Source organism: Metopolophium dirhodum, chromosome 2 (assembly GCF_019925205.1).
Source record: "Metopolophium dirhodum isolate CAU chromosome 2, ASM1992520v1, whole genome shotgun sequence".
In the NCBI taxonomy this organism is placed as follows: domain Eukaryota; kingdom Metazoa; phylum Arthropoda; class Insecta; order Hemiptera; family Aphididae; genus Metopolophium; species Metopolophium dirhodum.
This window is the reverse complement of record NC_083561.1, coordinates 15519751-15547536: the sequence shown is the minus strand read 5'-3', so window position 1 is coordinate 15547536 and position 27786 is coordinate 15519751. Positions and strand designations below refer to the sequence as shown.

The 27786-nt window shown below is 29.2% G+C and overlaps 5 protein-coding genes across 6 annotated transcripts; 2 read left to right on the top strand and 3 right to left on the bottom strand.

The window, feature by feature from the left end:
- Positions 1-52: 52 nt before the first annotated feature.
- Positions 53-7757, bottom strand: LOC132939128 (DNA excision repair protein ERCC-6-like). Its single transcript, XM_061006154.1, is given in 17 exon segments — positions 53-1099; positions 1235-1448; positions 1530-2055; positions 2121-2291; positions 2360-2563; positions 2629-2739; positions 2814-2930; positions 3000-3281; positions 3359-3556; positions 3727-3884; positions 4685-4965; positions 5039-5204; positions 5291-5428; positions 5532-5704; positions 5796-6037; positions 6104-6238; positions 6473-7757. Coding segments are annotated over 17 exon segments (3411 nt in total). The 5' UTR covers positions 6491-7757; the 3' UTR covers positions 53-822.
- Positions 7758-7762: 5 nt separating this feature from the next.
- Positions 7763-9857, bottom strand: LOC132938182 (sarcolemmal membrane-associated protein). The gene is made up of 3 exons (XM_061004882.1): positions 8533-9857; positions 7842-8442; positions 7763-7786 (listed from the first exon to the last, which is right to left on the bottom strand). The coding sequence occupies exons 1-3, from the start codon at positions 9855-9857 to the stop codon at positions 7763-7765; spliced, it is 1950 nt and encodes a 649-aa protein (XP_060860865.1).
- A 475-nt stretch (positions 9858-10332) lies between these two features.
- Positions 10333-12847, top strand: LOC132939132 (protein KRTCAP2 homolog). Its single transcript, XM_061006158.1, has 5 exons — positions 10333-10709; positions 10857-11011; positions 11825-11888; positions 12136-12202; positions 12591-12847. The coding sequence occupies exons 1-5, from the start codon at positions 10706-10708 to the stop codon at positions 12703-12705; spliced, it is 405 nt and encodes a 134-aa protein (XP_060862141.1). The 5' UTR covers positions 10333-10705; the 3' UTR covers positions 12706-12847.
- Positions 12848-13895: 1048 nt separating this feature from the next.
- On the bottom strand, positions 13896-22388 carry LOC132939131 (BLOC-1-related complex subunit 8 homolog). Of its 2 annotated transcripts, none has more exons than XM_061006156.1 (5): positions 21993-22388; positions 21723-21900; positions 21531-21638; positions 20947-21104; positions 13896-17193 (listed from the first exon to the last, which is right to left on the bottom strand). In XM_061006156.1, the coding sequence occupies exons 1-4, from the start codon at positions 22036-22038 to the stop codon at positions 20954-20956; spliced, it is 483 nt and encodes a 160-aa protein (XP_060862139.1). In that variant the 5' UTR covers positions 22039-22388; the 3' UTR covers positions 13896-17193; positions 20947-20953. The 2 variants fall into 2 exon arrangements, with proteins under 2 accessions (XP_060862139.1, XP_060862140.1); XM_061006157.1 differs by lacking the exon at positions 13896-17193 and adding an exon at positions 21220-21320 and having other exon boundaries at positions 20966-21104.
- Positions 22389-22560: 172 nt separating this feature from the next.
- LOC132939130 (DNA methyltransferase 1-associated protein 1) lies at positions 22561-26127 on the top strand. Its single transcript, XM_061006155.1, has 8 exons — positions 22561-22942; positions 23010-23173; positions 23250-23477; positions 23535-23636; positions 23710-23919; positions 23981-24122; positions 24182-24336; positions 24401-26127. The coding sequence occupies exons 1-8, from the start codon at positions 22732-22734 to the stop codon at positions 24569-24571; spliced, it is 1383 nt and encodes a 460-aa protein (XP_060862138.1). The 5' UTR covers positions 22561-22731; the 3' UTR covers positions 24572-26127.
- The last annotated feature ends 1659 nt before the right edge of the window (positions 26128-27786 follow it).

Here is a 27786-nt window from a genome sequence, read left to right as displayed (position 1 = left end):
TGAAAGACTCAAAATAGTAAAGAGATCATTCTATAAAGTGCTCTTTATTTTATAATAAAAATCATTATAGATTCTCAGCTTATCAACATATTATTATTGTAGTAATTTACTTAAGTTTAATGAGTTAGGTTACTTGACAATTCTCAAGTACTTGAATAGTTTCGACCGAGACACAACTCGAAAAAATTGATATTCGACTTAACATAAAAAATCAATACCCAATTAACTCTACAAAATATAGTTTATATTTAATATGAATTAAGAAAAATATGTTTAACAATAAAACTTTTATTTATTTCATACTAATTTATAATAATAATTTACATTATATTTAAAAAAAATGCTAATAAAATGTAATATATTTAACAATATAATATATGTCGAGTTGCATGACAAATTGATTCATTTAATGGACCAATCATGGGCCACTAAATAATGTTTAAGGAACCATTAGCTCACTATTAGTTCAATAAATGTTCAGTGATTGTTCATGAAATCTAGCAATAGTATCTTAAAATTAATACATACTAATAAGGTACCTAAATTATTTAATAAACTTGAATTGACATTGTTACAAATATTGCAAGGTACAGTATTACTGTACATATTAGACAGTCGATTATACCATGATTATATCATTAATTTAAGTACCTAAATAATGACACATTGAATAAAATAATTATCCTCAAACAAATTTTGAAAAAGTAAACGTGCGAGGATAGGTAATTAAAATAAATATATAACAAAGTAACAGTTAAAAATTGTTTGTTTTGGTATACTTTAATAGTAAAATAAATATTGTTTGTACTTAATTTTAATGGCTTAACAATATTTTGGTTTCAATGTCCAAACACCAGTTTTATCAGGGCACCTGTTGAATGTGCAAACTTCACTTAACAATGACTTGAAGAGTGGTGTATCTTCAGCTGAGTATTTATTTCTGAATTGGTTTACTATTTGATCAGTATTCACACTTTGATTGTTATCTAACAAATATTCTCTAATACTGTTTAACATCTGAATTTCTCGTTGTGTGGCTTCAACGAAGCCATTACGCTTTTTCATTAAGGAAAGTATTGATGGACTACTTGATTCATCACTAACATTAAAAAAAAAAAAAAAACAAAACTTGATAATTATAACTACATGATGTTGGTATGTAGGTAAATAATAATAATGTAAATATAGATTAATGAAAATCATTTTGAAAAAGTTAACAAAATAGTTTGCTTACTTAGTTTCTGTATTGTTAAATAATTTAGGTCTAACTGTTCCTTGATTGCCAGTCCAGTTTAACCTACCAGATCCTGACTCCCAACACTGAGCACGGGATGCTTCAAGATCTTCGATTGCTTTTTTCGCTAATTTTTGAGCTTCGTTTTCAATTATAACATAATCAGATTTTGAAGATTCCATAATTTTATCATGCCTCATCGCTGCTTTTACACCTTTATTAAATAAAAATTATATTATATTATTTATTTTTTGGAAAAGTAAATTGTCATACATAATTATTTAATAAAACCTACCTGATTTGTTGAATAACTTTTCAAGAACGTAATCATCTTGTTTTTTGGATGTAAGATCATCAAAATGTTCTTCTTGATAAACATCACATTTCACTAAATATGGTATTTTAGGTTTTTTGTGTTTGGAATGCAAATATTTACTTTTTGTTCTTTTAAAGGCAGGGTTTGGTGCTTGTATCATTTCAGGTGATGTATTTTCTATTGCACTTTTGCTACAAGATGGAATATTTAAACTCTCATTATTCGCAAAAGTAAAAGGTTTATCATTATTTTTAGATGTTTCAGTATCCTTTTGAGTTGGGTTAATAATATCAGCATCAGCACAATGTTCACTATTAATACACATTTCTGATGGTGTTCTTTGTTGATTTATAACTGTTTTTGAATTTTGACCAATCATTTTACTAAGTTCTCGTGCTTTTTGTTTCATAGCTTCGATTTTGTCATCAGAAAATGAACAGGTTGAAGATTTTTTTTTAGACTTTTTTCTTTCACGCCGAGCTGTTATCATTTTTTTTAAATTGATCTAGAAAAATAAAATTGTCCATAAAATATGTCCAAGAAATATTAAATAATTCATAATTGAATTACTTCCGAGCCTGTTCCAGCAAATAAATCTGTTGTTTCTACCACACCATTATCATCCACATCTTGAAGTGTGAAAAGTTCATACAAATAATTTGACTTGAAAAAGCGCCGTTGTTTAGGATCTACTAATACTTTATTGCTTAAAAACTGTTTGAAGATCTGACGATGATATATCTAAAATATAAAATAATATAGGTAGTAAAAATTTACATACAATTTTTGTTTGCTAAAAATTAATATACCTTTTCTTCTATAGTTCCAGCAGTAAGTAATCTATAAATAGTGACTGAATTTGTCTGTCCAATTCTCCAAGCTCTTTCTCTAGCTTGTAAATCAGTGGCTGGATTCCAATCTGGATCAAATATAATCACACGATCAGCTCCAATAAGGTTAACGCCTAATCCACCAACTTTTGTAGTCAAAATCATAACAAATATAGAAGGGTCCTAAAAAAAGAATGATATTTGTTATATTTTATTAAGAAAAAAGTATTTTTAAAAAAATGTGTTACTTTATTGAATTTGTTAATAATAGGTTGACGGGAACCAATGGATGTTGCTCCTTCTAGTTTCAAATATGAGTAATTTTGCTCAATAATAAATTTTTGAAAAATGTTAAGCATCTTAAAACGAGCAAATATAGTTAAATGAATACATAGTAAGGTAATAATTTTGTTATGGACATATTGTATCTTACTTTTACACTTTGAGTAAAGAGCAGCACCCGATGACCTTGTTTTTTCCACATCTTTAATAAAGCTTCAACTACAATCATTTTACCAGATTTTTTCCAATAACCAAAAGCCCCAGTTTCCTAAAAATAATAAAAATTAATAAAAAAAAATCAATACTATACATTATAGTAAATATATATATATTTTACTAAATTGGTCTGGAAAATATCAGGGTGGTTGCAGATTGTCCTTAATCGAGATATGCCAACAAAGACTTTACAACTTCCATTCATTATTTCAGATATTATATCTGAATGTTCAAGATATCCTCGATACATTGTTTTTTGTTCTTCGGTTAAACGACAAAACAGTACTTGCTCATTTTTGTCTGGTAGAGATATATGTGATTGAATATCAGCTTTCATACGTCTTAAAAGATATGGACTTATTGTGTCTTTAAGTATTGTGGCACATTTATAAGCTGTAGTTATCTAATTTATATGCAATGATGTAATTGATTAATCAAAAAATGTATAATTCTTTAAGTGAATGAATTAAAAAAATGTACTTGTAATTCAGTAGCATTTGCATAACCTCCGTGAGTAATTGGTACAGCAAAGCTTTTAATAAATGCAGGTAAAGTCCCAAGTTTGCTAGGAAAAATAAAATCAAACAGCGACCATAATTCCTTCAAATGGTTTTGAATGGGTGAACCAGATATAATGATTCTATGACTAGATTTCAATTGTTTTGCCGCTACAGTTATCTATAAAATATTATTTTCTTCAAATATCTAACTATACATTCATATTGAATAGTATTTAATATCAAATAAATAACTAAATTTGTTTCCCTACAGAAAATATTATATAATTATGATACAAAGTTTAAAAATTTTTATTAATAAAATGAAGAGCAAAGATTAAATGTACTTACTTTAGAATCAGGGTTTCTAATTTTATGTCCTTCGTCTAAAATAACATAGTGCCAATTATTTTTTAACAAATTATTGATATGTTGGAGCAAACCATTATAAGTGGTAATTAAAACTCCTTTACTAGACCATACTTCTTTAATTAAGTCCCCTGGTTTTCCTAAATCCAAAATTAATAAGTGTAAAAATAGATAATGATTAGTGATGAATAGAGCGAGGATTTACATGCGTTAAAAACCAACCAAATATGCGCTAAAAATCTTAAATATGCATAAAACTATGCACTAAAATGTTGAAATATGCATGAAAAATAAAAAATATTTATTTTTTGTACATTTAATTAAAACAATATATTAAGTAATTATGATGGAAACTAAATAATTACAGAAATAATCTCAATGGTAAATGGTCTTCCTTATCTTGGTATAGATATTTTATTTCACTGATTATTGATCTAAGGCCATTTTTGGGAAAACCATTTATGCCTATTAATTTATTTTGATATTAATCGAAACTATAAATATATAATGACAATATAGTATATATTTCAAAAATTAATAAAAAAAACGTAAAAAACATTGAAATATGCACTAAAAGATGAAATATGCAATTAAAATTTTAAAATAAGCCCTTAAAATAAAAAAAAAATGGGTAAGTGTGGAAACATGCGAACATACGCACTAAAAAAGTTTCATTTCTTTAAATCTATACGCCATGAAACAAATTTTGTGCTCACTTAGCATATATACGATCAACTAGAATAAATATGCAAATGCAAATCCACGCTCTAGTGATGACAAACAGTTAACAAGTAGGTATTAAATAATAATTCAGTGTTCAAGTTCTTACATTTCAATACCTACAAATCAAATTATTAAATTAATGGGCTTATACTTCTAGATATTTTCTAAGGGACCATAAATATATATTTTTATTCTAATGTAATTGAAAATTGCCTACCTTTATAAGCTCCAGTTTCATGTAAAACAACAACACGTATAGGTGGACACCATTTATGGAATTCGTCAACCCACTGATGCATTAAAGTTGCAGGACAAACAATTAAACTAGGGCCTAAGCCACGTATACCAGTTATTTTATCTTTTAAACGACTCCAATACAGAGCACCAAAAAACACAATCATTTGTATGGTTTTGCCTAATCCCATTTCATCTCCTAATATACCACCAGAACCTTGTTGATGTAATTCCCATAACCATTTTATGCCAATTTTTTGGTATCTAATAACAACAACAATATTTCATACATAAATAATTATAGATCATGTTATGCAGCTCAATATAAATCATTTACTTGTATAATTTTTCCCAAATTTCTTTTGGCACTTTAAAATAATCTCCATCAATAGCGTGAAATATATCTTCATTATCAGTGGCTATTTCAGGATTATTCTTTTCGTACTCTCTCAATCGATACTCATAGTTTTCTTCTATTCCATCATCAGATGATTTGTACTGACCTTGAAAAAAAATGTTGTGTATGTTATAGGAATTTTTGTTCTGAATACAAAATTAAAACCAATTAGAGATTATTCTAATTATGTACTTGAACAACGTCTAGGTTCGAAATACTCATCATCAGAACCATCATTATAATCGTCATCTGAATATTGATTACATATTTTTTTGTGATAATTTGATCGTTTTTTATTTTTAATTTTAACCGGGGTAGATGATTCATTTTCTTAAATTGAAAATAATATTAAATATTAAATTATTAAATAGTATGCAGGTATAATTGTATTACATTTAAATATAATACTATAGACTATGGATTTTTTATTTACCAGAATCTGTTGATGGAAAATATTCACTCCCCGATTCTTTTGACTTTGGTTCTTTTCTTTCTATATTTATTTTCAATTCTTTTTTTGTAATGGATGATTTAATTTTAGGTTTGTGAATCATTGATGAAAGTTTAGATTGAGATACCAAATACTTTTCCAACATATCTTCAGAGCTGAAAGTTGTCAGATCCAAATACATTTTTTAAAAATATTTCAAATATTATATGAACAGCAATGATCTACATTACAACAATAATATTATACCTTTTAGACTTTTTTTGTGAAACATCTGTTGAACCAAATGGTGTCATTTCTCCTGTCCTAATTTTACGTTCATATTCAGTTTCTTCAATTCCCAAAGCTCCTAAGGTTATTGTAGGAACCTCACCAGTGTTAAAAACAGTTTTACTATCCAATACATCATTGGTAACTTGTTGTAAAACTTCTTGTTCAAAATGATTCACATCATAAACAGTTAAACCCGTTAGATCTTGCAATTCTATAGGCTACAAAAAATATACATACATTTGCATATTATTTATAATTCAATTTTTACATGCGTTTGTCAGTACTTGATTAGTTTTAGGAATAGCTTCAATTTTGTTCCTGTCAATGTTCATTACACTACTATTAATAGAATCTCTATCTACATCCATGACTTCTAAATTATTTATAGTTAACTGATCCAATGATTCCATCATTAAAGACTGAAAAATAAAAATGTTGTTTGGTGATTTAATATATATTTATTTTTGTTCATTTAACAAAACATGTTCTCATATACAATCATCAGGGAATCAAACCACACCTGATGAAATTGCATATAAATACTAAAAAACACCTCCACCAAATTGTACATAAAGATTTTTCACATATTAAATGTTGTATGTTATCCTTGGTTTGATATCCTGACAATTGATTATATCACTGTTAATGATTACCTTCTATTGAAAGGACATTCCGTTTCAAAAATGATTGTCGACATATAAAGTTAATAAAAGAAACAAACATTTGAATAAAAAAGAACAATATAGATAATAATTTAATAATCGTACTATTTTTTGTTTAAAAATTACAACAATAATAATTAATGACTACAATGATTTATGTTTATAATAATTCAATAACATACAACATTAACTATAACATATAGATTTTTACAGTATTAATTGTATTTCGATGGTTCAGTCAACAAGTACATAATTTCCATTAAATACAAGTTATTAAAAAAAAAAAAAACAATGTGGCAATATAAATGTATTAGATGAATAAATATTAAAAAAAAAGTACTGAAATAAAATTCAATAGTATTCCTGCCTTCGAAATAACCCAGCATTTTTGAGAATAGAATTTACACACACTACATGGTTTTATAACACATTTTACATTACGCATACTTATAAAACAATCTTGAATAATTAAAAATGTATTGATACTAACAGAAATCACTAGGACTTAAATATTGTAGTAAATCAATATTTAATTTAAAAGTAATTTAATGCAATACAATATTTCATGTTTATATTAGTTAAATAGTTTTAAAAATTCTTAGGTTAAACTATTACAGATCTTAGACTATAAAACTCAATTATTTAAAAATAATAAATATAATTTAGCGTCATAATAATAGGATAGAAAGTTCATAGATCAATTTTGCATAAGGGAACAACAAAAACAACGAAAAGCTAAGAAAATTATAACAAAATGTTAAACAATTAATGTAAAAAATAAAAATAAATTTTAATACTTTCATAGCTTTGAAAATGTAAGGATATTAATTAATGTCTTATGAAAAAACCAATAAGCATTAACGTATAAATATATATATGTATATATATATTTTATCTTTAAAGTTTAAGTAAAAAAAACATGTATAATTTCAAAAAATATATTATATGGATGGAATCACATATTATATCAGTTAATATCATATAATATCAGTTTATAATTATTAAAAAAAATACATAACTACTAATGGCAAATATAACAGAAAGCTGGAGGATAAATTTAATTATTTTAAAAGATATGTGACCCAGCTTCACAGTTGATAAAATTGTGTTATTGTTTTTAACTAAGATTTATTTTGATATACTTGGATATTTATAATTTAATATAAACTTTTCTTTATGACGGTAGTTTATAGAATTCAATTTTTTCATATTCAATAATACCTGAGCTCAAAAATCATTTCAGTTCTAAAACTAATAACAATAAAATTATAAATAATATTGTTAATTGCACTTATTCGGATGTTCCTGTTAAATAGGATAAATAAGAATAAAATCTAATTACTAAGACTAAAAATAATACTATTGCTGGTAACGCGAAAAACAAGTGGAAATTTGGAGTTTGTTCTAACTCTCTGCATCTCAATGTGATTTGCTCTAATTCATATTTCAGATTATTTTTTTCTGTTAGACATAAATCATATTCATTACGAATTTGTTCTAATTCATTTTGGTCAAATACTGAATCTTCTTTAGTGTCCACTGTATCAGAGCTGATTTCTTGTGTCAAGACTTCGTTCACAATATAATTTTTTTGTATTTGGGATGTATTTAAACTCTCAATTTGAGATACTTTTAAAACATCTAAACTATGGTCAAGACCTTTTGAGTTACTAAAAGAGCAAAGATTTTTTTGTAGTATGTCTGGCACATTTTGTATATTATTAGAGTCAATACTTGATACCTGACATAAATATTCAGACATCAACAATAGTACAATATCTTTACAAGAAATCTCTTTTTTAAGATGTTTAATAGTGGATTCTTGATCATCCAAATTAGTTATACAGTCCAGCAGTACATCTTTTGCTTCAGATAGTCTAAATTCAATGACATCAGATTTCTGTTTATAAAAATCTGTCTGAATCTCAATGTCTTTAGATATAACTTCAATATTTTTTAAACTATCATCATTCAATATAATCATTTTTAGTTGATCAGGATCTGTATTATCTGTTTCATTAACATTTTTAATCTTGGTACAGTTCACTAACAATTCATGATTAAGATCAAGTTCTGTCTGTAACTGGCATACTTGATTTTCTAAGTCAGCTTTTTGTTTTATGTGTTTTTGCATTTGACTTTGTAGGGAGTTCATTTGATTTAGATATGTCTGACGATCTTGTAATATATGTACAATATAAGACATTATATTATTAAAGTACTTATTAAGAGAAATATCTTCAGTAAGCTCATGTTCATTTTGTAAGGTCAAAAGAAGTACATTGCGTGTATTGATCTCATAATTCATTTTAGCTATTTCTGCTCGTAATCTTTCGATTTCTTCGCATTTATTATTAAAGCTCATTTCTATTTCATTTTTTGATTCTTGTAGGGTTTTTAATTCGGTTACATGTAATTCTTTTGATGCATCAAATTCTTTCATACAATTTTCATGATTAGCAACTTCTGTATTTAACTTAGAACACACTTCTTTGATTTCATCTTGTGCATCATTCAAATGTTTCATCAACGCACTTTGTTCAGTTATGGAATGTTTCAACAGATTTTCTAATTCTTGACATTTTTGCATCAGTTTCAATTTTTCTTCCATTTCTTTTTTTAAACAATCTTTAGCCATTCCTTGGTATGAATATTTATATTGTTTTAAATCACATATTTCCTGTTTCATTTCATCTTCCCCGTGATCCTTTTTGTAGTACTGCAGTTGATTTTCTAAAAATTCAATTTTGGATAATAAACGATCCTCAGCAACGAGGGCTTTCCAACTATTATCTGTTTCCCCAATTATGTTGGATAACAGCCTTTCCAAGTTAAATAATTTGTTTTCTAAATTTGCTTCCCTGTGCATTGCATCTCGTATATAAGCATCTATGGTGTATAAATCTTGAGTAGATACATCACTAATAAAATTTTCGACAGGGTTAGATTTAGCCTCTGTACCGTCAGCATGAAATAACTTTAATACAGCTGTAATACAGCCGTGAGATATGTTTTTAGAGTTTTCAATCACGTCAACACCGAACTGCACCACATCTCCACTAAACACTTCTTGTGGTTTAGACTCTTCACCACTTTTACTGAGTCTGTGGTTGTTAACAAACGTACCGTTACTACTTTTTGTGTCTTGTAAAAAAAATTTTCCATTTTCATGCCATAGCAGGGCGTGGTTTCTTGACAAGACTTTACAATCAAAAATCCCATTGTGAGGACTTACTTTGGCTTTAGCCAACAGACGTCCAATCTTGACTGGTTGATCAAGGGCGAGTGTACGCTCTTCAAACGGATGCGAGTTGGCACAATACTGAAGGATTGCTTTGCAAACAGAACTGATTACCGTTATTGTGTCGTAATTCATAATGTCAATCATCACGGTTGGTTAATGTACATTTTTGAGTTTTTATACCTAAATGACTGTTACTATAAATATATAGTCTTAAGTTACCTTATCGTAGTATTAATTAGTATTTTCAAACAAATGCGATTCGACAAGAATTTCAGAGTATACTTAACACGTAAACTACAAAAAGGTAATAGAAACGTACAGAATCTACGCCACAATCATAATTATGAAAGGCAAGAAAAAAAAGAATAACTAGAAGAACCAAGAAACGATTAAAAGAATAACAATTACGCGAAATATCTATCGTATTCGTATATTGATGGAATTTGTCTATTGATAACGTAATTATAGTAATAATTTGTGTCAACATATCATTATTTTCTTATATATATATATACGACAAAAACACATAGAGTGAGGAATTTCGCAGTGTAACCAACATTACCGAGTTCGATGCGAATAAAAATTATAATATAAGGATGCTATTGTTTTACGTTATCGCAAATTCGATTCTATATAGAATCTAAAATCTGGCAATTGGCATATTTTGCCATTCTGGCGAGTAGCGAGTGGTGACGCCGGTTGCCGACGAGGCCATCATTTTCGAATCATTATATTGCCCGGCAAATCAAAACGTTACGCACAGCATACGAGTGTCGAGTACACATACACCGTACACGGCGACTTATGTTGTTTTGACAAAAATTTAAAAAAACAAGAGGAATAAAAAAAAATTGGCGTCTTCAATTTTCTTTAGTTTTTATTAAGACACCGATCTTTGAGTGACGTCAAATTGTTATTCTAAGTTGACGCACCGACTTTTACCTCTCTACGTAATCAAAACTTGAACAAAATAAAGCGCGATGGGTAAATCTGATTTTATATAGTTATGGTTGATTTCGGAACATGCAAATTGATAGAGACAACCGTCTGGAGTCTAACGTTTAATCTTAGCCAGTAGCCACAATGAAAATAACAATCAATGCAGTCTTAAATCTTGCTTTTTATTTTCAGCTGTTTCCACCGGCATGTCGTTCCTTATATCAACGCTATTAGCATTGTCACTGTTCTCGGTCATGCAGCTCAACAGCAAATGGTTGACGTCTAGTTCAGTGTTGGTCATAGGTACTGGTTTTCTTGGCTCAGTGTTGTTTACGCTATCCTTGACTGTATCCTTTATTGTTTACACATTTTATAAGTAGGTACTTACACAATCTCTTACTCATTTAACATGTTCGCAATGGTGGTCAAAAGGGGTGGTGGTGATGACTTTTTCAATGTTTAAGATCTGATAACCATTAATCATAAATGATATTTTTTACAATCAAATAGTGCATGTTTAAAAAACAGCCATATCCTCTCCCCCACCCTTGACAAAATTGTTTGACCGCCACAACATGTTTGTTACTTGGTTCCATTTAAGACTAATAGTCAATAATAGTAAATAAATAATTATTTCCTAGCAATAAATTTATCAGTTTTAAGTAAATAAAAAAGTACAAGCAATACCTAATTGATTTAGAGTTAAGCTAGTAGCCAAGCGATTGCCATTATTGTGTAAGGTGAACTTACTACCTACATATTTGAAAATTAATTAGCAAATAAGTTAATGAGCATTGGGGTAACTAGGGGGGCTTAGCCTCCCCAAAAATATTGTTTATTGATTTAGATATAAGCCTCCTATAGGTTATTTTTAATAAATAGTTTGCTAGCCCCCCCAGAATTTTAACCCTAGTTGCGCCTATGTAAATGAGTAGATCTTGTCTAAGATAAACGAATGCATTAGGGCCAAAGGAAAAAAAAATATAAACATTTTTCTCTATACCAACAAATATAAAAGAAATTAATCATAACATACCTCCCCACAATTTTAAAGATTATTCATAAATAAAAATAATAATAAATACTTAGTATGCATGTATTATAACCTTTTTTACATGTAACAAGTTGTCATTATTTTTCCTTTACTATGTGATTTTCAGGCTGTAAGTAATCTAATGACATTACTTTTGGGAGAAGGATATCAAGCTAGTTTATTTCCAGAAAGTAAGTAGAAATTTAGAACAAATAAGTTACACGATAAATAGTCAATTGAATATTAAATTATATATAGGTTATGTATTCTTATATGATTTGAAAAATATATATATATTAAATCAATACTATAGCTGAATATATCAGCTATGTCTATGGCATATTCTAAGTGATTTATTTAAATATTAGATAATAACAAATGATTTTTTTGTTTTAAATATTTTTATTCCTAATTAAAACATTTGATTTTTTTTTTCAGTTATATTGTCATTATTGTTCACTTTTTTCACATGTGTCTCTATACACAGAGTATGCGCTACAACTGGGTAAATATTATGATTTATTTATATCTAATAATAATATTTTTATACATTTTACTACGAAGATGGGCTAATTAAATTTCAGCTCCTAAGACATTTTTAACATATTTACCTACTTGTTTCTTATTAAATTTATTCATGTTAATTAATTAAAATTCTGACTTGATTTACAAAGTATTTTCTATTTTAAAATGTATTTATTCATATAATAAATTGCCAAATTAGAAGTAGAACCACGCCTCCCTCCAACAATTTATTCTCTCTATTTTCTAATTCTAATGCATATCTTGTATTTCTCATTTTTCTGCAAGTTAATACTCAGATTTGTATTGTAATAACTATTAACAATTAATAACACAATATTGATTAATATTTATGTATTTATATTTTTCAGTCTGCTGTTTTCTTTATTCGCCCTGTACAATATTTATAATGTTTCTCAAAAGACATACAATTCCAGTTCATTGCTCAAACAGCCCATTGTACAGAACAAAAAGAAGAAACACTAAATATAAGAACACAAGTTTGTTTGTTCCATATTCATAATGTACTGAACATTCAATTTTTATTGCCTACTATTTATTTTTCATTGTCATTCCCTAAGTTATAAAATTAACATAAATTATTTCTATTAAAAGTAAGTTTCAATTACTTCTGAGTCCAACTGATTTCTTTATTTGGCAATATTATTACTATTGTTTATCATACGCCAATTGGCAATTTTACATATTATAACAGATATGGTATGAGTGTATGTACTATGTAAGAAGTAGTAGTTAGGTACAATAAGTAGGTTATTGTTTATTGTTACAATAACCTAGTTTTTGTCGTTGACCCCGAAAACCACACACTTTTGGTAATTTAAAACTGCACACATTTAATATATGTTAAAACTGTGCGTTTTTAAATTGTTGTATACAAAAATCGCACATTTCATAATGATGTATAATCTATTATTTATTATTTATATTCATTCAAAAATAAAAACTATTTACAATTTAAAAAAATGTAAAATGAACAGTTTATTTTAAAAATTCTCCTCAACATTTTTACTATTATGCACTCTAATAATGGTTTGTACTTAACATAATTGTGTCAAGTACTAAACACTTGCCTCCTTTATTATTATCAATGATTTTAACAACCATTATAATTTAAAATATTTAAATGGAAACGCTCTAAAAATCGCATACATTTTAACCATTAAATTGGTACATCATAAAACTAAACACAAGACCGACTAATGACGAGTGGCGACTAAAGATTTAAAACGTGTTAGCATGATTATTATTTAGTATCTTATTCTATCTATTCTGTTATTGGACACTACAAATATTGTGCGGTATTTTGCTATACAGTGAACCAATAAAGTGTGCGGTTTTTTGTCTACTGACCTTTTTGGGGTCAAAATCATAAGTGTGTGATTTTTAGATGCAACCGTTATTATTCAGAGAAAACCGGGTGCAAAAATTACATAAAATAGTTAACACTTAACAGATACATAAGTAAGGTGGTTGAATGGCCCAAGACATAATAATTATTATTATTTGCAGCTTTGAGCATGTAATGCAGAGCACGGTTGTCGATTATACACATATTTTGGAATATTAAAAACTGTCATCAACCAATTTATATATACAATACTAATTTTTCTTTGTCCTCTATATACTCAGAAACTACTGAACTGTTTACAATCTAGTTTTTTTATTTTTTTTTTTTTTTTTTTTTATTTAAAATATAATTACAATCTATACAATTTGGTACAATAAGTAATTTAGATAAAGGTATTTACATGTCGAGAATAACAGATAGGGGAGGGCACTCAGTAGTGCCACCCGACAGATTAAATTAGAAGGTCTCTAGGCCAGGAGCGTTTTAAACGTCTCTGGGGGTTATCAGGGATTGTTAGAGAAGATAAGCGTTTTATTAATGGATTGTAGTGTTGGATTAACTTGGAATGAAAGGAGACGTAGTGAGACTTTGTTGATTGAGAGAGCGATGGAATATTTAGATCTTTGTGGAGATTGTTATTTGTGATAAACCATGGAGCAGAGACAATTTGCCTCAGACAGATAGACTGGAATGCCTGGATTGTTCTCGTGTTGGAGGGTTTGGCAGAGCCCCAAATCTGGATGCCATAGGACCAAACCGGTCTGATGATGGTTTTGTATATTAATAGTTTATTTTTTAATGATGTCTTGGATCTAAGAAGTGGGCGGAGTAAATGGAGTCTGGAGTTGACTGTTTTTCTTTTTATTTTAAGGTGTTGGGCCCATGTGAGGCGCCTGTCAAAGATCAAACCTAGGTATCTTATTGTCGGGGTGATTGGGATTTGATTATTATTAAACGATACAGAGGGGCAGTCCCCTGGTCTAAGAGAGAAAGTGATAAAGGATGATTTAGCTTCATTAATTTTGATCTTCCAGCGGTTTGACCATAGTTGAATCGAGTTAAGATGATTTTGTAGCCGGAGAGATACTACCTGGGGGTCATGGTTTGAAGCCAGGATTATCGTGTCGTCAGCATATGTACCCAGTGATGTATGGGGAGAGGTCGGAGTGTCGTGGGCGAATATAGAGTATAAGAAGGGAGCTATGTCACTTCCTTGAGGGACTCCAGCTAGTATTTGGAAGTTTGATGAGTAGCTGTTGTTAACGCGGACACAGAAGGTGCGATTTTCGAGGTATGATTTAAGAGAAGGTAGTAGGGGGCAGGGAGGAATTTTTTGATTTTGAAGAGAAGTCCTTCATGCCACACCTTGTCGAAGGCCTGAGCCACGTCAAGGAGTACAGCCGCACAGTAAAGTTTTGATTCCATGCTGGTAGAGATTAAGTCGACAGTGCGGTGGAGTTGGTGGATGGTGGAGTGCTTGGACCTGAATCCAAATTGGTGGTTTGGGATGATGTTGAGTTTGTCCGATAGTGGAAGAAGCCTTTTGAGGAGTATTTTTTCAAAATTTTTTGCGAATGTGGGGAGGAGAGAGATTGGTCTATAGGAAGACGGGATATCAGGCGGTTTGTCCGGTTTTAGAATTTGGATTATGTTTGAATGTTTCCAGGCTGTAGGAAAGTAGGATAATGATAGATTTTTCAGGGAGGTGTTTGACAACTAAGTTGCTTATTAGGTCGTGCCCAGGGGCTTTTTTGGTTGGGAGTTTGCGGATGATGTATTGAATTTCACCCGGGCTAGTATGTTTGGCAGGGAGGGCCATGGGGAGAGGGGATTCAAGAAATCTAGTAATATTTAGAGTATGAATTTTATTTGGGATGATATTATGTGGTTTGAAGACGTTAGCTAAGTGTTCGGCGAAAATGCTGGCTTTATCGGAGTCAGAGGAGGCCCACGAATTGTTTGGCATACGGAGTGGGGGGGATGGTAGCTTGTGATGGATTAATTTTTTAGTGGCCTTCCATAAAGATGAGTCTTTAGTTGAGAGGTTTTGGATGTAGTTTTGATAGCTTTCGTTTTTGAGTTTATGAATAGCTTTGTTTAGTTTATTTTTCAGATAATTAAACGTTGCTTTGTCCGATGGGTATTTAAATCTATGCCATTGGGTTCTGGCTCTGCGTTTATCGGCGAGTAAGAGCATGATATGGGCAGGAATATTAGTATTATTCCGGGGCGGAGGATGGTTACTCGAGGCAGCGGAGACAGAATTTTGAATAGTGGAAGTTAAGGAAAGGATAGCGCTGTCGATCTCAGAGGTAGTTTTTAGGGAGGGTTTAAGGTTTATGTTGTCGGTTACTAATTTTTTGAATTTAGGCCAGTTTACTCTGCCAGAAGTAAGGGAAGGTTTAATTTGTTTAGTAGCCCAGGCACCCACCTCAAGATAAATTGGGGTGTGGTCAGAGGAGAGATCGTTTAAGTTTGATATGGTTGAGTGTATGTGGTTTGGAATTTTGGAAACGAATATATCAAGGATATCAGGAAGTCTGTTACAGTGAGAAGGCCAGTAAGTAGGAGAAGGGGGGGATATTACTGAGTAGTTCATAGTGTCTAAGACAGATTTAAGTGCACGGCCACTGGTATTAGCGGAGCGGTTTCCCCAGTAGGGGTGTTTTGAGTTGAAATCACCTCCAACTATGAATTTTTGACCTAAGGTGGAAAAAAAGGTTTGAAAATCGACAGACGAAATTTTGGGTCCAGGGGGACAGTAGATTGCAGAAACGGCAATGGGGGTAGAGTTGACAAAGTTGACTTGGATTGTAGTGGCTTGTAAGTAGGGTTCAGAGTGTGGTGCTAATTGATGATGGGATAAATTGTTTTTAATGTAGATAGCGGTACCAGCGTGGGCAGTACCGTCCGGATGGCAAGTATGATAAACTTGATATCCAAATATTTTTGAGTGAGATGTGGGGGTAAAGTGCGTTTCGGAGATAAGGGCGATGTCGATATTTTTAGCTTCGAGAAAGCATTGGAATTCGTGCTTATGTTTGGAAAGACTATTGGCGTTCCAGGAGATTATGGACAGGGGAGAGTTTAGATTAGAATTCAGAGTCATTGGTAACAACTAATTTATTGATGAGAGAGGAGAAGAGGGTTATTAGAGGTGTGATGAGTGATTGGAGCTCATGAATGAATGATGTCAGTTGATTTGAGAGAGGGTTTTCGGGAGGGGAGTCGTTAATAGGGGATTGGGTTTTACCTTTAGTTGCGCTGGCGAAGGAGTTCTGTTGGGTGGCCGAACTGGTTTGTACAAGGTTAGGGTTGGTCTGCCGAGAGATGTCCGAACTGGTGAGGTTAACATGGCTGGTGGTAGATGGGTTGCTTGAGTGTTGATAGTAGTTGGTTTGGGCGAGGTTCTTGAATTTGGAGTTTCTTGATCGCAGCAGAGTTTTGTGTTTGATGCATCCCTTATAGTTTGCAGGGTGTGCTTCCCCACAGAGAGCGCAGGATGCCGGGGTGTCCCTTGATTTTTCACAGAGTTCAGAGAGGTGACTTTGGCCGCAGCGGACACAACGAGGATCGCGATTGCAATAAGTTTTGGTGTGGACAATCTAGTTACATCATTATAATATATTACTTGAAACTCTGATAGTGTTAGTAGCTTATTTTTCAACTCATTTAGGATGGCTCACACATACATTTAGTTTTGGCACAGAAATATAAAATATTTTTTAGTTTATCTAAATGGTGGCCATCAGCTATATATTGTAAATACTATTATAATTAGTAGAAATAAATATAAAAATTTAAAAATATACCTAAGACAATAAATTGTGTTACGTAAAAATTATTTAGGGGTAAATCAAAGTTTGAGAAAAATAACCAACATGTCACGCATGTAGAGTCACTCCAGTGCCCTATGTAGTTACTGACAATCGTAGAAGGAAAAGTAAGTTCCTTTCTCAGTCTTAAGAAAGTTCAAGTCAAATATTGGTAATTTAAACTTAAAAGTATTTATATATGTATATATTGACAAAAACATTCTAAATAATAAATATATAAATAAACGGCTTTCAGAATTTCCGTTTGATAAATAATTGATTTACAAAGTGACTGCACAAAACAGCTGAAAAAATTAATTACTAGTGCTTGATGTCAACAATATGTGTCATTTAGAACTAATTATTTTACACCTATATGGCTATATATCATAACACGATTTAAGATAATATACCTTCTAGATATACCCCTACATGGCTAAATTTAGCAATGTACGGCATATACCGCTATTCATAAAGGTATTAAGTATATTATCTTAAATTGTGATGATCTATAATCGGTTCATTATGATACTGGTTATTTAAAATATAATTATATATCAGCTGTATAAGGATATTAATAAAACATCATGCTGATTACTGATAGCACAATATTACAACACATTACAAATTACAACGCTCAACAGATTAAAATTTGACTTGAAACTTGAGGTTTCTAAGTTATTACTTAATAATTAGTTGCACCACACTATAATATAGTAATAGTATAATATAGTACACTACCACAGAATATGGTTACTCCATCCATGAAGTAGTTATTGTTTCTATGTCATCCATTAGGTATTCTGTTGTGTGTTCGTATTTTTTGGGGCGAAGTTTAATCGTGTTTTGACTTTTGATATTGAATTTAGCATTAGTCAATTATGCCACCCAAACGAACAGCGATTGGTCGATATACACCACAAGCAAAACGGAAGAAGGCATCAAGAGCAAAACTAGCTTTAAAAACAAACGAGGAAAGGGAATAACACTGGAAGTGGTTCGAGTACGCCTTACTCAAGCAAACTCGTCTGAAACAAATGAGCAACGGGAAGCAAAAATGGTAACCGTTCACACATGCACTGCCACTGCTCAAGCCAATTTGTCTGTAACAGACAAGTAACGGGAAGTAAGACTGAAAACCGACCGAGTACACACTGCTCCAGCCTGTTCGTCTGAAACAGAGTACAGACAAGCCACTGTCCGAAGGGAAAGCAAACTAAATTCTGTTCGAGTATGCAATGCTCAATCAAAACTAACGGCACACTGATTTAATATCCCTATGCTTGTTGTAGCTATTAAAGACTCAAAAACTACTCGACCCGCGACTTTGGAAAAGTTTAGTTTGAGCCACGTCTGTAAATATACCAAGTGCTATATTATCCAATTCACCACAAGTGGATTGCTCACCCTGGTGAAATTAGTTCCAAATAGCAGAAGCAATATATATGATATATAATATAGCTTTTACCTATTGCTAAATAAATAGCAATTTACCATCACTAGTTCCAAATCAAAGTACATTGATATAACGCTGTATTTTATATTTATATATTTTTTTATCATCTTTACCGAGAGAATTATGATGTTCAGCAGTAGAGTATTTTATATTTTATTATTAAAAAATTATAAAATTGTCAGAACTTACTGGAACAGTGGAATATCTCTTTAATTTACTGAAGTTGTTTATGATATATTATTCTATATCATCTAATGATATAAGACCACTACTTTAGTATTGGATCATGTAGAAGATTACAGTGTGCGCATTATTTATTAACTTCCCTCTACTATTGTTCTATGCCTCTACTAAACATGTACATTATATCTATCAAATCGTAATTTCGATGATATTGTATCAAAAAAATCTTAATTTATATTAGAGACTTAAATAGACTTAATAATTAATCATTGTTCATTGATGTCTAATGTCAATTGCCATTCAATGGGTAATTGACAACTATCCACTACGTGTTACACCATTATACAGTCTATAAATCCAATTTTAAGTCTAACACGTGAGGTACTTTCAATTTTTTTAGTAAATTATATAAGAATAAAATAGATTCAATCTAGTTAATGTTCCGTAGAACCTATGGTATCTATTGTAGAACAAATAACTGATAGGTCATTGACTACACTGTGTAATGAATTTCAGTAAATTAATAATGAAATTAATGATTAATATTTGATAAAAAAAAAAATAATAACTTAATATTATTTTATACGAAAAAAATGTATTTTAGTTTTTACTCATACTGTTTTTTGGTGATTGTGATTATGATGTCATGGTTTAGTTTAGTTTTAATATAATGAATTAATTTTTTGTTTGACACTGAAAAGTTAAAAATTAGTAATCGCATTGAAATAAAGAAAACAAGTCTATTTAGTTTTTTTTTTTGTTTATCAATCTTTTATTTAAAAAAAAAAACAATGTTGCAATTCTAACAATGGTTTACATGGATTAGCTACTAATTTAACTTTAAGGCAGCTTAACAATTATAATAAACAAGATAGAATAAAAACAAATGTATTGTGTAGTAAAGCCAACTTTCAAAATAAACAAAATTTTAATGACAGATTCAGTCAATACATTTATATTAGACCATAAACTGTATTGTTGTGTAATGTTTAGTATGATTAGAACTTTACAAAAAGTGTAATATATAAAACTGTTGAATATTTTCAGTAAAATAAATGTATACACTGATTTTACAATATAATATCTAAAGATCTATAAAAAATTATTTGGTATCGCACTATAGAATTTTTACAGTGATTTAATTTGCTCCCAATGTACATACATTTTTAATAAATGATCAAAAAATGCCTCAAATTTCCACATATATATTTACCTGTGTGTAAATATTTAAAACAATTTATTTGATCAGCTATATCTGAAGTTCTACCCAAGTACTCAACTGATTTGTGTGATTTTATTTTTAAACGCAAGTGTTCAGTGTGAAATTCGCTTTTGAATAAGAAACGTTCATAATTGATAAAAGGTGTTACTACTATACAGCCTTATACTCTTTTTAAATAATATACATAATTTTATAAAAATTACTTTTTAAAAGCTGAATTTTTTTTTTTATATAGATTTTATAAATATTTATTATGAATCAATGCAATAATAATTTAAAAAAATATTTAGTTACACAAATTAGGAAGTGCTATCACTGGATGGTTTCTTCCCTCACCCTATTCATATCTTTTTTAATATGATGTAGCACATATTCTCATTATGCATATGGGTATAGATTGTATATTCTCTAATAAAATTAATGCAGTAATATAAAAATAATTATGAACCATCGAATACTATTATCTAACCTTTATGAATAATTACTGCTACAGCGAAAAATTATTATTGTTATGGCAATTTTTTTACTAGTTTCTTCTAGCACTACATATATATTTAGGACTATGATAACTATAAATATAGTCAGTACCTATGTTACCATATTTATTATTATTATTACTAAACACTTAATATTACAAATTTGTAATACTATTATTACATATGAGTAGATGACAAAGACTTACAGCTCTATTAATATATATTAGAATGTCGTGCACTGTTCACCATAGATTCTACTTTATTGGCAGTATCTCTGATAGCTTCTGGTAATTCAGGTAGGTCTAGAGTGGTAGTCAAGTGTGCAGATAGCCGTTTATACATAGAATCTTTTTTAGATTTCCCGCTAAAATATCAAAAAAAATAAATACAATTATTAAAACAGAATAATATGTAATTCTAAGAAAAAATCAACAATAAGCTCAAGGTTGAATATCGACATCCAACTAGAAATGTCTTACCAGATAGATCTACAGTAAGCACACGCTATATAAACGATCATACTGGTACATTTTTATTAGGCTTGGACGGTGCATCATTGTCTATTTGAGAAGTTTTCAATCTACATAATATTATAATATACATATAAAAAAACATATGCCTAGATGTCTCGATAATCATAATAAAGCAAAATCAAATCATAAAATAATCTTTATAAAAGCATGCATTGAATGTTGTACTTGTAAGTACCTATAAGTATAAGTATACACTTTGGAGAAGTACCTACTTGACATTTTAAAATATGAATATTTTTAACTGGAATGTGACTCACCGCCTAGTATGCTCATACTTGATTTGTTGACTAAGGAATAAAGCATTTTTAAGTTGTTCTTGAATATTGTTCAATGGTTCTTCGCAGTTCTTAATCGAATTGATAGCTCTAATTTACAAAATCAATGCATAATATAAGTCATAAAAATATAATATTATAAATTAATCTAAAAGTGAAAAAATGTATTATTACCCTATCGCATATTCCACATCATAATAGTGCCCCTGTAACTCCTTATGAAGTTTTTGAACTTGTACTCGTTTTTCTATCATGGGAGGTACAGATTTCCGTACATGTTCTTGAAGTCGATAAAACGCCAAGGATGGTTCGTTTGCAACAAAATGAAGATTTTCTGACAAAATTCCAGTGGCTTATTTTGAAACAAAACAAACATAAAATAATGTAAATAATTAAATTTGATTACTACAAAGTACAAACATATAATATGTACATTTTACATACCACGTCTTGATTTAGTTTGTAAGTCGGGGTCGTGCATTTCTGTCATTATTAAAATATATAATATAAAATATGGTTTTAAAAAATCAAATTTGACGGTTTATAATAATTGTATATGTTTATATGGTAGTATCACAGAATTATTCTATCGTAGTATTTTAGTTAAATAACGAAATTATGATTTCGTAAAAACAAATAACAAATCGAACAGTATTGTTGAAGTGGTTAGACTTGTGGAATATAAATAAATATTAAATAATAATTGTATAGCTAGTAGCCACTTTTATAAAGTGTATTTTATTATTTTGAACGTCAAGTGTCAAATTTGAGAGTGATAACTACTGAATACCAAACAAATTGTCAAATTAAAAAAAAATGTTTGACAAAATATACTTTAATTGTAATTTGTAATAGTTTAATTAGTAGATAGTTATTATCGTATTATCATCATAGATAATATATTATCTATGATTATCATATGGTATGGTATCATGTGGTATGGTCACAGAATATTCTATGGTACAATTGGTACAACATTCATGGTCTTAGATAAACTTTTTATAATCACAGAATTGATATTATTACAAAATTTAAAATACAAAGTTTGTAAATAGTAAATACTAAACAAACAATATCATAATACAAATTATAATTTATACTTTATAGTAACTACTATAGTACTACAGTACTGACTACTTCTTAGTTTTTATATTTTGACATTTGCCAATTGAAATCGTTCAAGATGACTGAAGATATTCGTGATATTATGGACATAGAAAGGGGACCCACTCCTCAGGTATCTAAAGAAGACATACTTGGTACACACAAGAAGAAAATCTCACTACCGTCAGGTAATCGTCAGACCCGTAGACCAGAAGGAATGGCTCGTGAGGTGTTTGCCTTACTGTATAATGATAAGAAGGATGTGCCACCTGTTATTGAAACCGAAACTGGTAATTGTTTTATTTTATTTAATCGATTTTACTACGTAATGTTAACTGTCTACATTTAATTGTTTAGGTCCTACTTATAAGCTCCAAAAAGCTAGATTGGGTATGCGACGTGTTCGTCCTTGGGTATGGGCTCCTTTTACCAACCCAGCTCGGACAGATAATGTTTCTTTTTCTCATTGGCGGAGAGTTGCCGATGAGGGTAAAGAGTACCCATTTGCTAAGTTTAATAAGGTATTATTTGTAAAGATTGAATTATTGTTCGTTTACAGTTTACTCAATGTATACATATATTATTATTGTTAAATAGAAAATAGAAATACCCAAGTACACAGATATTGAATATAAAGAACACTTAGTGTCGGAAACATGGACTCAAGAAGAGACTGATCGTCTTTTTGACATGTGTGAATGGTTTGATTTACGTTTTATAATCATTCAGGCTAGATGGAACCTTGGAGAATATGAGAAGGCTGTTAAGCGATCTACTGAAGATCTGAAAGATAGATATTATTCAGTTTGTAATACGCTGACAAAGGTTGTCTAAAATTATTTTTGAATCATGTTCACCAATAATTTGTTTCTATTAATTTAGATTAGAGGAGGGAGTGTCAATGAATCGAAAATGTATGATGCCGAACATGAAACTCGTAGAAAACAACAACTTGAAAGGCTTTATAGTAGAACTCCTAAACAAGTATTTATTAACATACAATAGCATTGTACGGTTTTGCGCATATATTTATAATATTTCAATTGATAATGTTTAGATAGAGGAGGAACAAATGTTAATACAAGAAATGCGTAAGATTGAAGCACGGAAACGTGATAGAGACCGTAAGACACAAGATCTTCAAAAATTAATAAGTGCTGTTGATAAACAAAATGATAGTCGGAAAAGTTTGAAAATTGACAAAAAAACAACTCATCACCGTAAACGCGTTACTGTTCCAGTCAGGCCAACCCGAGTTGATCCAAATGTAATGTTTAATAATTAATTTATTCGTAAACTTATAATTTTACTAAGATATTCATTTTTAGAACTTTGAAGCTACTACTATTAAATTTCCGGATATTAAAAATAGTGGTGTGTCTACTCGTTCACAAAGAATGAAAATACCAGCTAATGTTAGTCAAAAAAAAGTCAAAAATGTTGAACAGGCTCTGGAGTCACTAAAAATTAGTAAGTATTACAATTAATTTAAAATAATATTATAATATTATAATTTTTTTTTTTTTTAGAATTAAATCCCATTCCAACTGAAGACATATGCCAAAATTACAATGATCTGCGTAATGAAATTGTATTGTTGAATGAATTAAAGGCAGCTTGTAGCTCAAGTGATTTTGAACTGCAAACATTAAAACATCAGTATGAAACGTTAAATCCTGATGGGGTAAGTAATTTGCTAACAGTAATTAAAACATGCTAAACATTTATTTAATATCTGTACTTGATAGATTTTAAAAATTGATCCTCATCTTATGGAAGAAATGGCTAGTTTAAGTGTTGACGATGAAGAGAATGAAGAAGTACCAGAAATAAAAATAAAAATAGAAATTAATGACCAAGAAATGGAAGATGATACAGATCTTAATCTTCTGCCTAAAAATGTTTTAGATATAATATGATTTATTATTCTGTGATGATAATAAATCAATTTTATTTTATTATTTAATTATACTTACTTTGTATTACATTTTCCTTGTAGATAATGCTGTTATATTTTATTTAAATATTTTTAAATGACATAGTTTATGACATTTATATATAATATAATATAACTATTGTAAACCATTTTAATAATTAATATTATTAAGGTTTACTAAATACATTTTTATTATTGACATTATGGATTAATCAATATTGTAATGCAAAGTGCAAACAAAGCCTTCTGAATGTAAAATTTTGAATTATAATTTCTAATTAAATTGTATCTTGCATAATATTAGTTAATAATAGTTTAAGTATGTTTTTATTATTTTTGAACACATGAATGCTTAAATATCCTATCCCTATGACCCTATTACAGACGGTTACCATATATCAATCTATAATACAATTAATTTAATTTAATATAATATAATAGTTGTAATGTAATAATTAATAACAACTAACAAATCATCATAGAAAAGATATTTTAGGTATACTATTAAGTTGCCTTTAGAAAACCACCGCATAAATCAAATGAAATAATATGCCTACACACAATAAATACTGATAAAATTGTTATATATGGCCCGAATTTCAACGGTGTACAATGTACATCTAACTAATTTTTGATTTTTATTAAATTTTTTCTAATTATTAAATTTGATTATTTATACAAGTATGCTTGGATGACACAACGCCTCTGTTCAGAATCGTTGTTTGTATGCAACTATGCAATGATTTATCATTGAATTAAAGTATATAACATCTATTACAATTTACAATGACATGCTCGACAACTACTATACAGCAGAGAGGTATCCACTTGTCCGTATTTTTTTATTATAAACATTTAAATGGTATAATACTCACAAAATTGAAAATTAATATAGAATACATCTTGATCAACTAAAATATATAAACCAACTAATTTAAAATATACATAATCTAATTAAACTTAATTTAACAGCAATACTGGGACTTTTAATTTCTTTTATCCTTTAGTAGTTTTGTCAAAAATTGTGTAGATTTATCAGTTATCACACGCATTCCACAACTACATGACGTGTAGTTGTAAATAAAATATTTAAAATGTTTAGTTTTTATAATATTATAATAACATTAAATAGTAAATACTAATGTAAATGATTCATAAGAGCATCTTTCATCAAAAAAGTAGTCTGTATTTCTTCCATAGTATATTAATTGTATGTCACTATGACTATGTATATTAATCCTCTAAAATCTATATTATAAAAATAATCAAAATGTATCAAAAAAAAAGATTCGTCCTCAGTTCCAACTGCATATAGATATTCTACTAGGTAGACACAATTTAAACATATATATTACTATATTATTATTTATATAATATTATAATATATTATGTATTTAGCACTTGAAGATTGTCAATCTCAGATTGAGGCGATTGAGCCCTCGATAATATTTAATCTACATCATGCAGTAACCTTATTGTAGCCTATCCACAACGCCGTCTAATCATTGTAATTTAGGAACATAAATAGTGTACAATATATATTATTATTTATTATTATACTTATTTTTTTTTTACGATTATGTATATAGAAAATAAACACATTATGTTTATTATAGTGTTATTATAATTTATAAATAATTAACTTCAGAATACTTCATAATAATAGTATTTTGATTTTAAACAAGACTTTCATTCATCAATACAATACAATTCATGAACTGTAATATTTATGACTATTTTTATAGGGCCCGGAACTTGTTGCGTATGCATCTTTTTTTTCAATACTTAAATTCGAGAATCGAGGCTAGTCTTTACAGTCCAGGGATTGAAACCAGTTACCATGACCAATTTTGGGTCTGGTAACTGCTTCCCGGTTTGTAAGTTTAAATTTTGAGAAGCGGTTAACAATTACCGATAACCACCAAGTTCAATTAAGGTGTAACGTGTAACGGTAACCTTTTTTTTTATAAAACCCGGACAATTCAACAAAACCGGAAATATCAAAAAAAAAATAACGTTATATTTGATTTTTATATTTTTTTTTTCGGAAATTGTATTTTATTTTTTTGATTAATAAGTAATAAACACCAATCGTCGATAGGTACTAAGTAGTAAGTACGATTCATTGATTCATAGACATACTATAGAACATATTATTAGATGATTATTATTTATTTTATTTTATTGTTATTGACGCCGTTGATTAACACTTTTCAATTAACTATTTTTCAATCAACGGTTATGGGTTATTTACTAATTAAATTTAAATTTATATTTATCCATAGCTTCAAATGATAAAATATAGCTATATAGGTATTTATTTTTTTAATTTAGATTGTCCCTGAATCGTTTTATAAAGTGGATATTTGTTTTGTGTAAATTAAAGTAAAACTAACATTTTTCGAAAAAAACAAATGCAAAAAACCGTTTCCGAAGTGGTTACCGGTAATCTTGAAGAATTAAAACTGCTTCCAAACCGATAACCGTTAATCACATTTTTAGAGATCATTTTGGTAACCGGTAATCAATGACCACTAATTCTAAAAACCCCTAAAACCGGTAACCATTTACGATAACCTACCTACCGGACCCGGTCACCAAATTTTTTAAAAAGCGGTTTCATGCCCTGCTTTACACTCAAGTTTACAGAAATTTGATTCATGGATTATAGAATTAAATGTTACAATTTTTATTTTTGCATTTTTAGGAAATTTTTTGCTTTACGGTAATTTTTTAGTATTTTTGGTGCATTTTATTCGTTTTTGTAATTTTTTTTACATTAATTTAATTTTTCTTGTTGAAAGTTTATTGTAACACATTCACTGCTATGACATTCAGTAATCAGTTTCTATTAGCTTGTAGATTATCGACGTTTATTATCTTTATCGTTAGTCGTTGCAATCTACGATTATTTAATACATTGTAGGCAGATACTATTTTTGGCCTGGTCAATCAGAAAAAATTTCCCAAAAAGTCGATTAACTTATTCCAAACTGCAAAAAAATATTTTTGAAGGCTCCTTCGAGAGTACAAATTGTTAAAAAGCTAGCACCTATAATAATTACGATTAATGATACATGAACTGTATAAAACGTTAATTTTAAAAAATGTCATTATAAAGTCATTTTTGGTCATTTTTATATAATTATAAGTCATTTTAACATTTTTTGTTCATGTTTTATGATTTTTAGGTCATCA

What these genes read in the sequence shown, in the direction of transcription:
- LOC132938182 (XM_061004882.1), bottom strand. Translation starts at nt 9,857, where the DNA reads ATGAATTACGACACAATAACGGTAATCAGTTCTGTTTGCAAAGCAATC. An exon ending in CTTGATCTTAATCATGAATT is followed by an intron (nt 8,443 to 8,532) that starts GTTAGTGAACTG and finishes GAATGATGATAG; the next exon opens with TTTAAAAAATATTGAAGTTA. An exon ending in TTTTCGCGTTACCAGCAATA is followed by an intron (nt 7,787 to 7,841) that starts GTATTATTTTTA and finishes CCTATTTAACAG; the next exon opens with GAACATCCGAATAAGTGCAA.
- LOC132939132 (XM_061006158.1), top strand. An exon ending in AGCTAGTTTATTTCCAGAAA is followed by an intron (nt 11,889 to 12,135) that starts GTAAGTAGAAAT and finishes TTTTTTTTTCAG; the next exon opens with TTATATTGTCATTATTGTTC. An exon ending in AGAGTATGCGCTACAACTGG is followed by an intron (nt 12,203 to 12,590) that starts GTAAATATTATG and finishes TATATTTTTCAG; the next exon opens with TCTGCTGTTTTCTTTATTCG.
- LOC132939131 (XM_061006156.1), bottom strand. Translation starts at nt 22,038, where the DNA reads ATGACAGAAATGCACGACCCCGACTTACAAACTAAATCAAGACGTG. An exon ending in ACAAACTAAATCAAGACGTG is followed by an intron (nt 21,901 to 21,992) that starts GTATGTAAAATG and finishes TTTCAAAATAAG; the next exon opens with CCACTGGAATTTTGTCAGAA. An exon ending in GATGTGGAATATGCGATAGG is followed by an intron (nt 21,639 to 21,722) that starts GTAATAATACAT and finishes TTTGTAAATTAG; the next exon opens with AGCTATCAATTCGATTAAGA.
- LOC132939130 (XM_061006155.1), top strand. Translation starts at nt 22,732, where the DNA reads ATGACTGAAGATATTCGTGATATTATGGACATAGAAAGGGGACCCACT. An exon ending in ATAGTAGAACTCCTAAACAA is followed by an intron (nt 23,637 to 23,709) that starts GTATTTATTAAC and finishes GATAATGTTTAG; the next exon opens with ATAGAGGAGGAACAAATGTT. An exon ending in AAACGTTAAATCCTGATGGG is followed by an intron (nt 24,337 to 24,400) that starts GTAAGTAATTTG and finishes TGTACTTGATAG; the next exon opens with ATTTTAAAAATTGATCCTCA.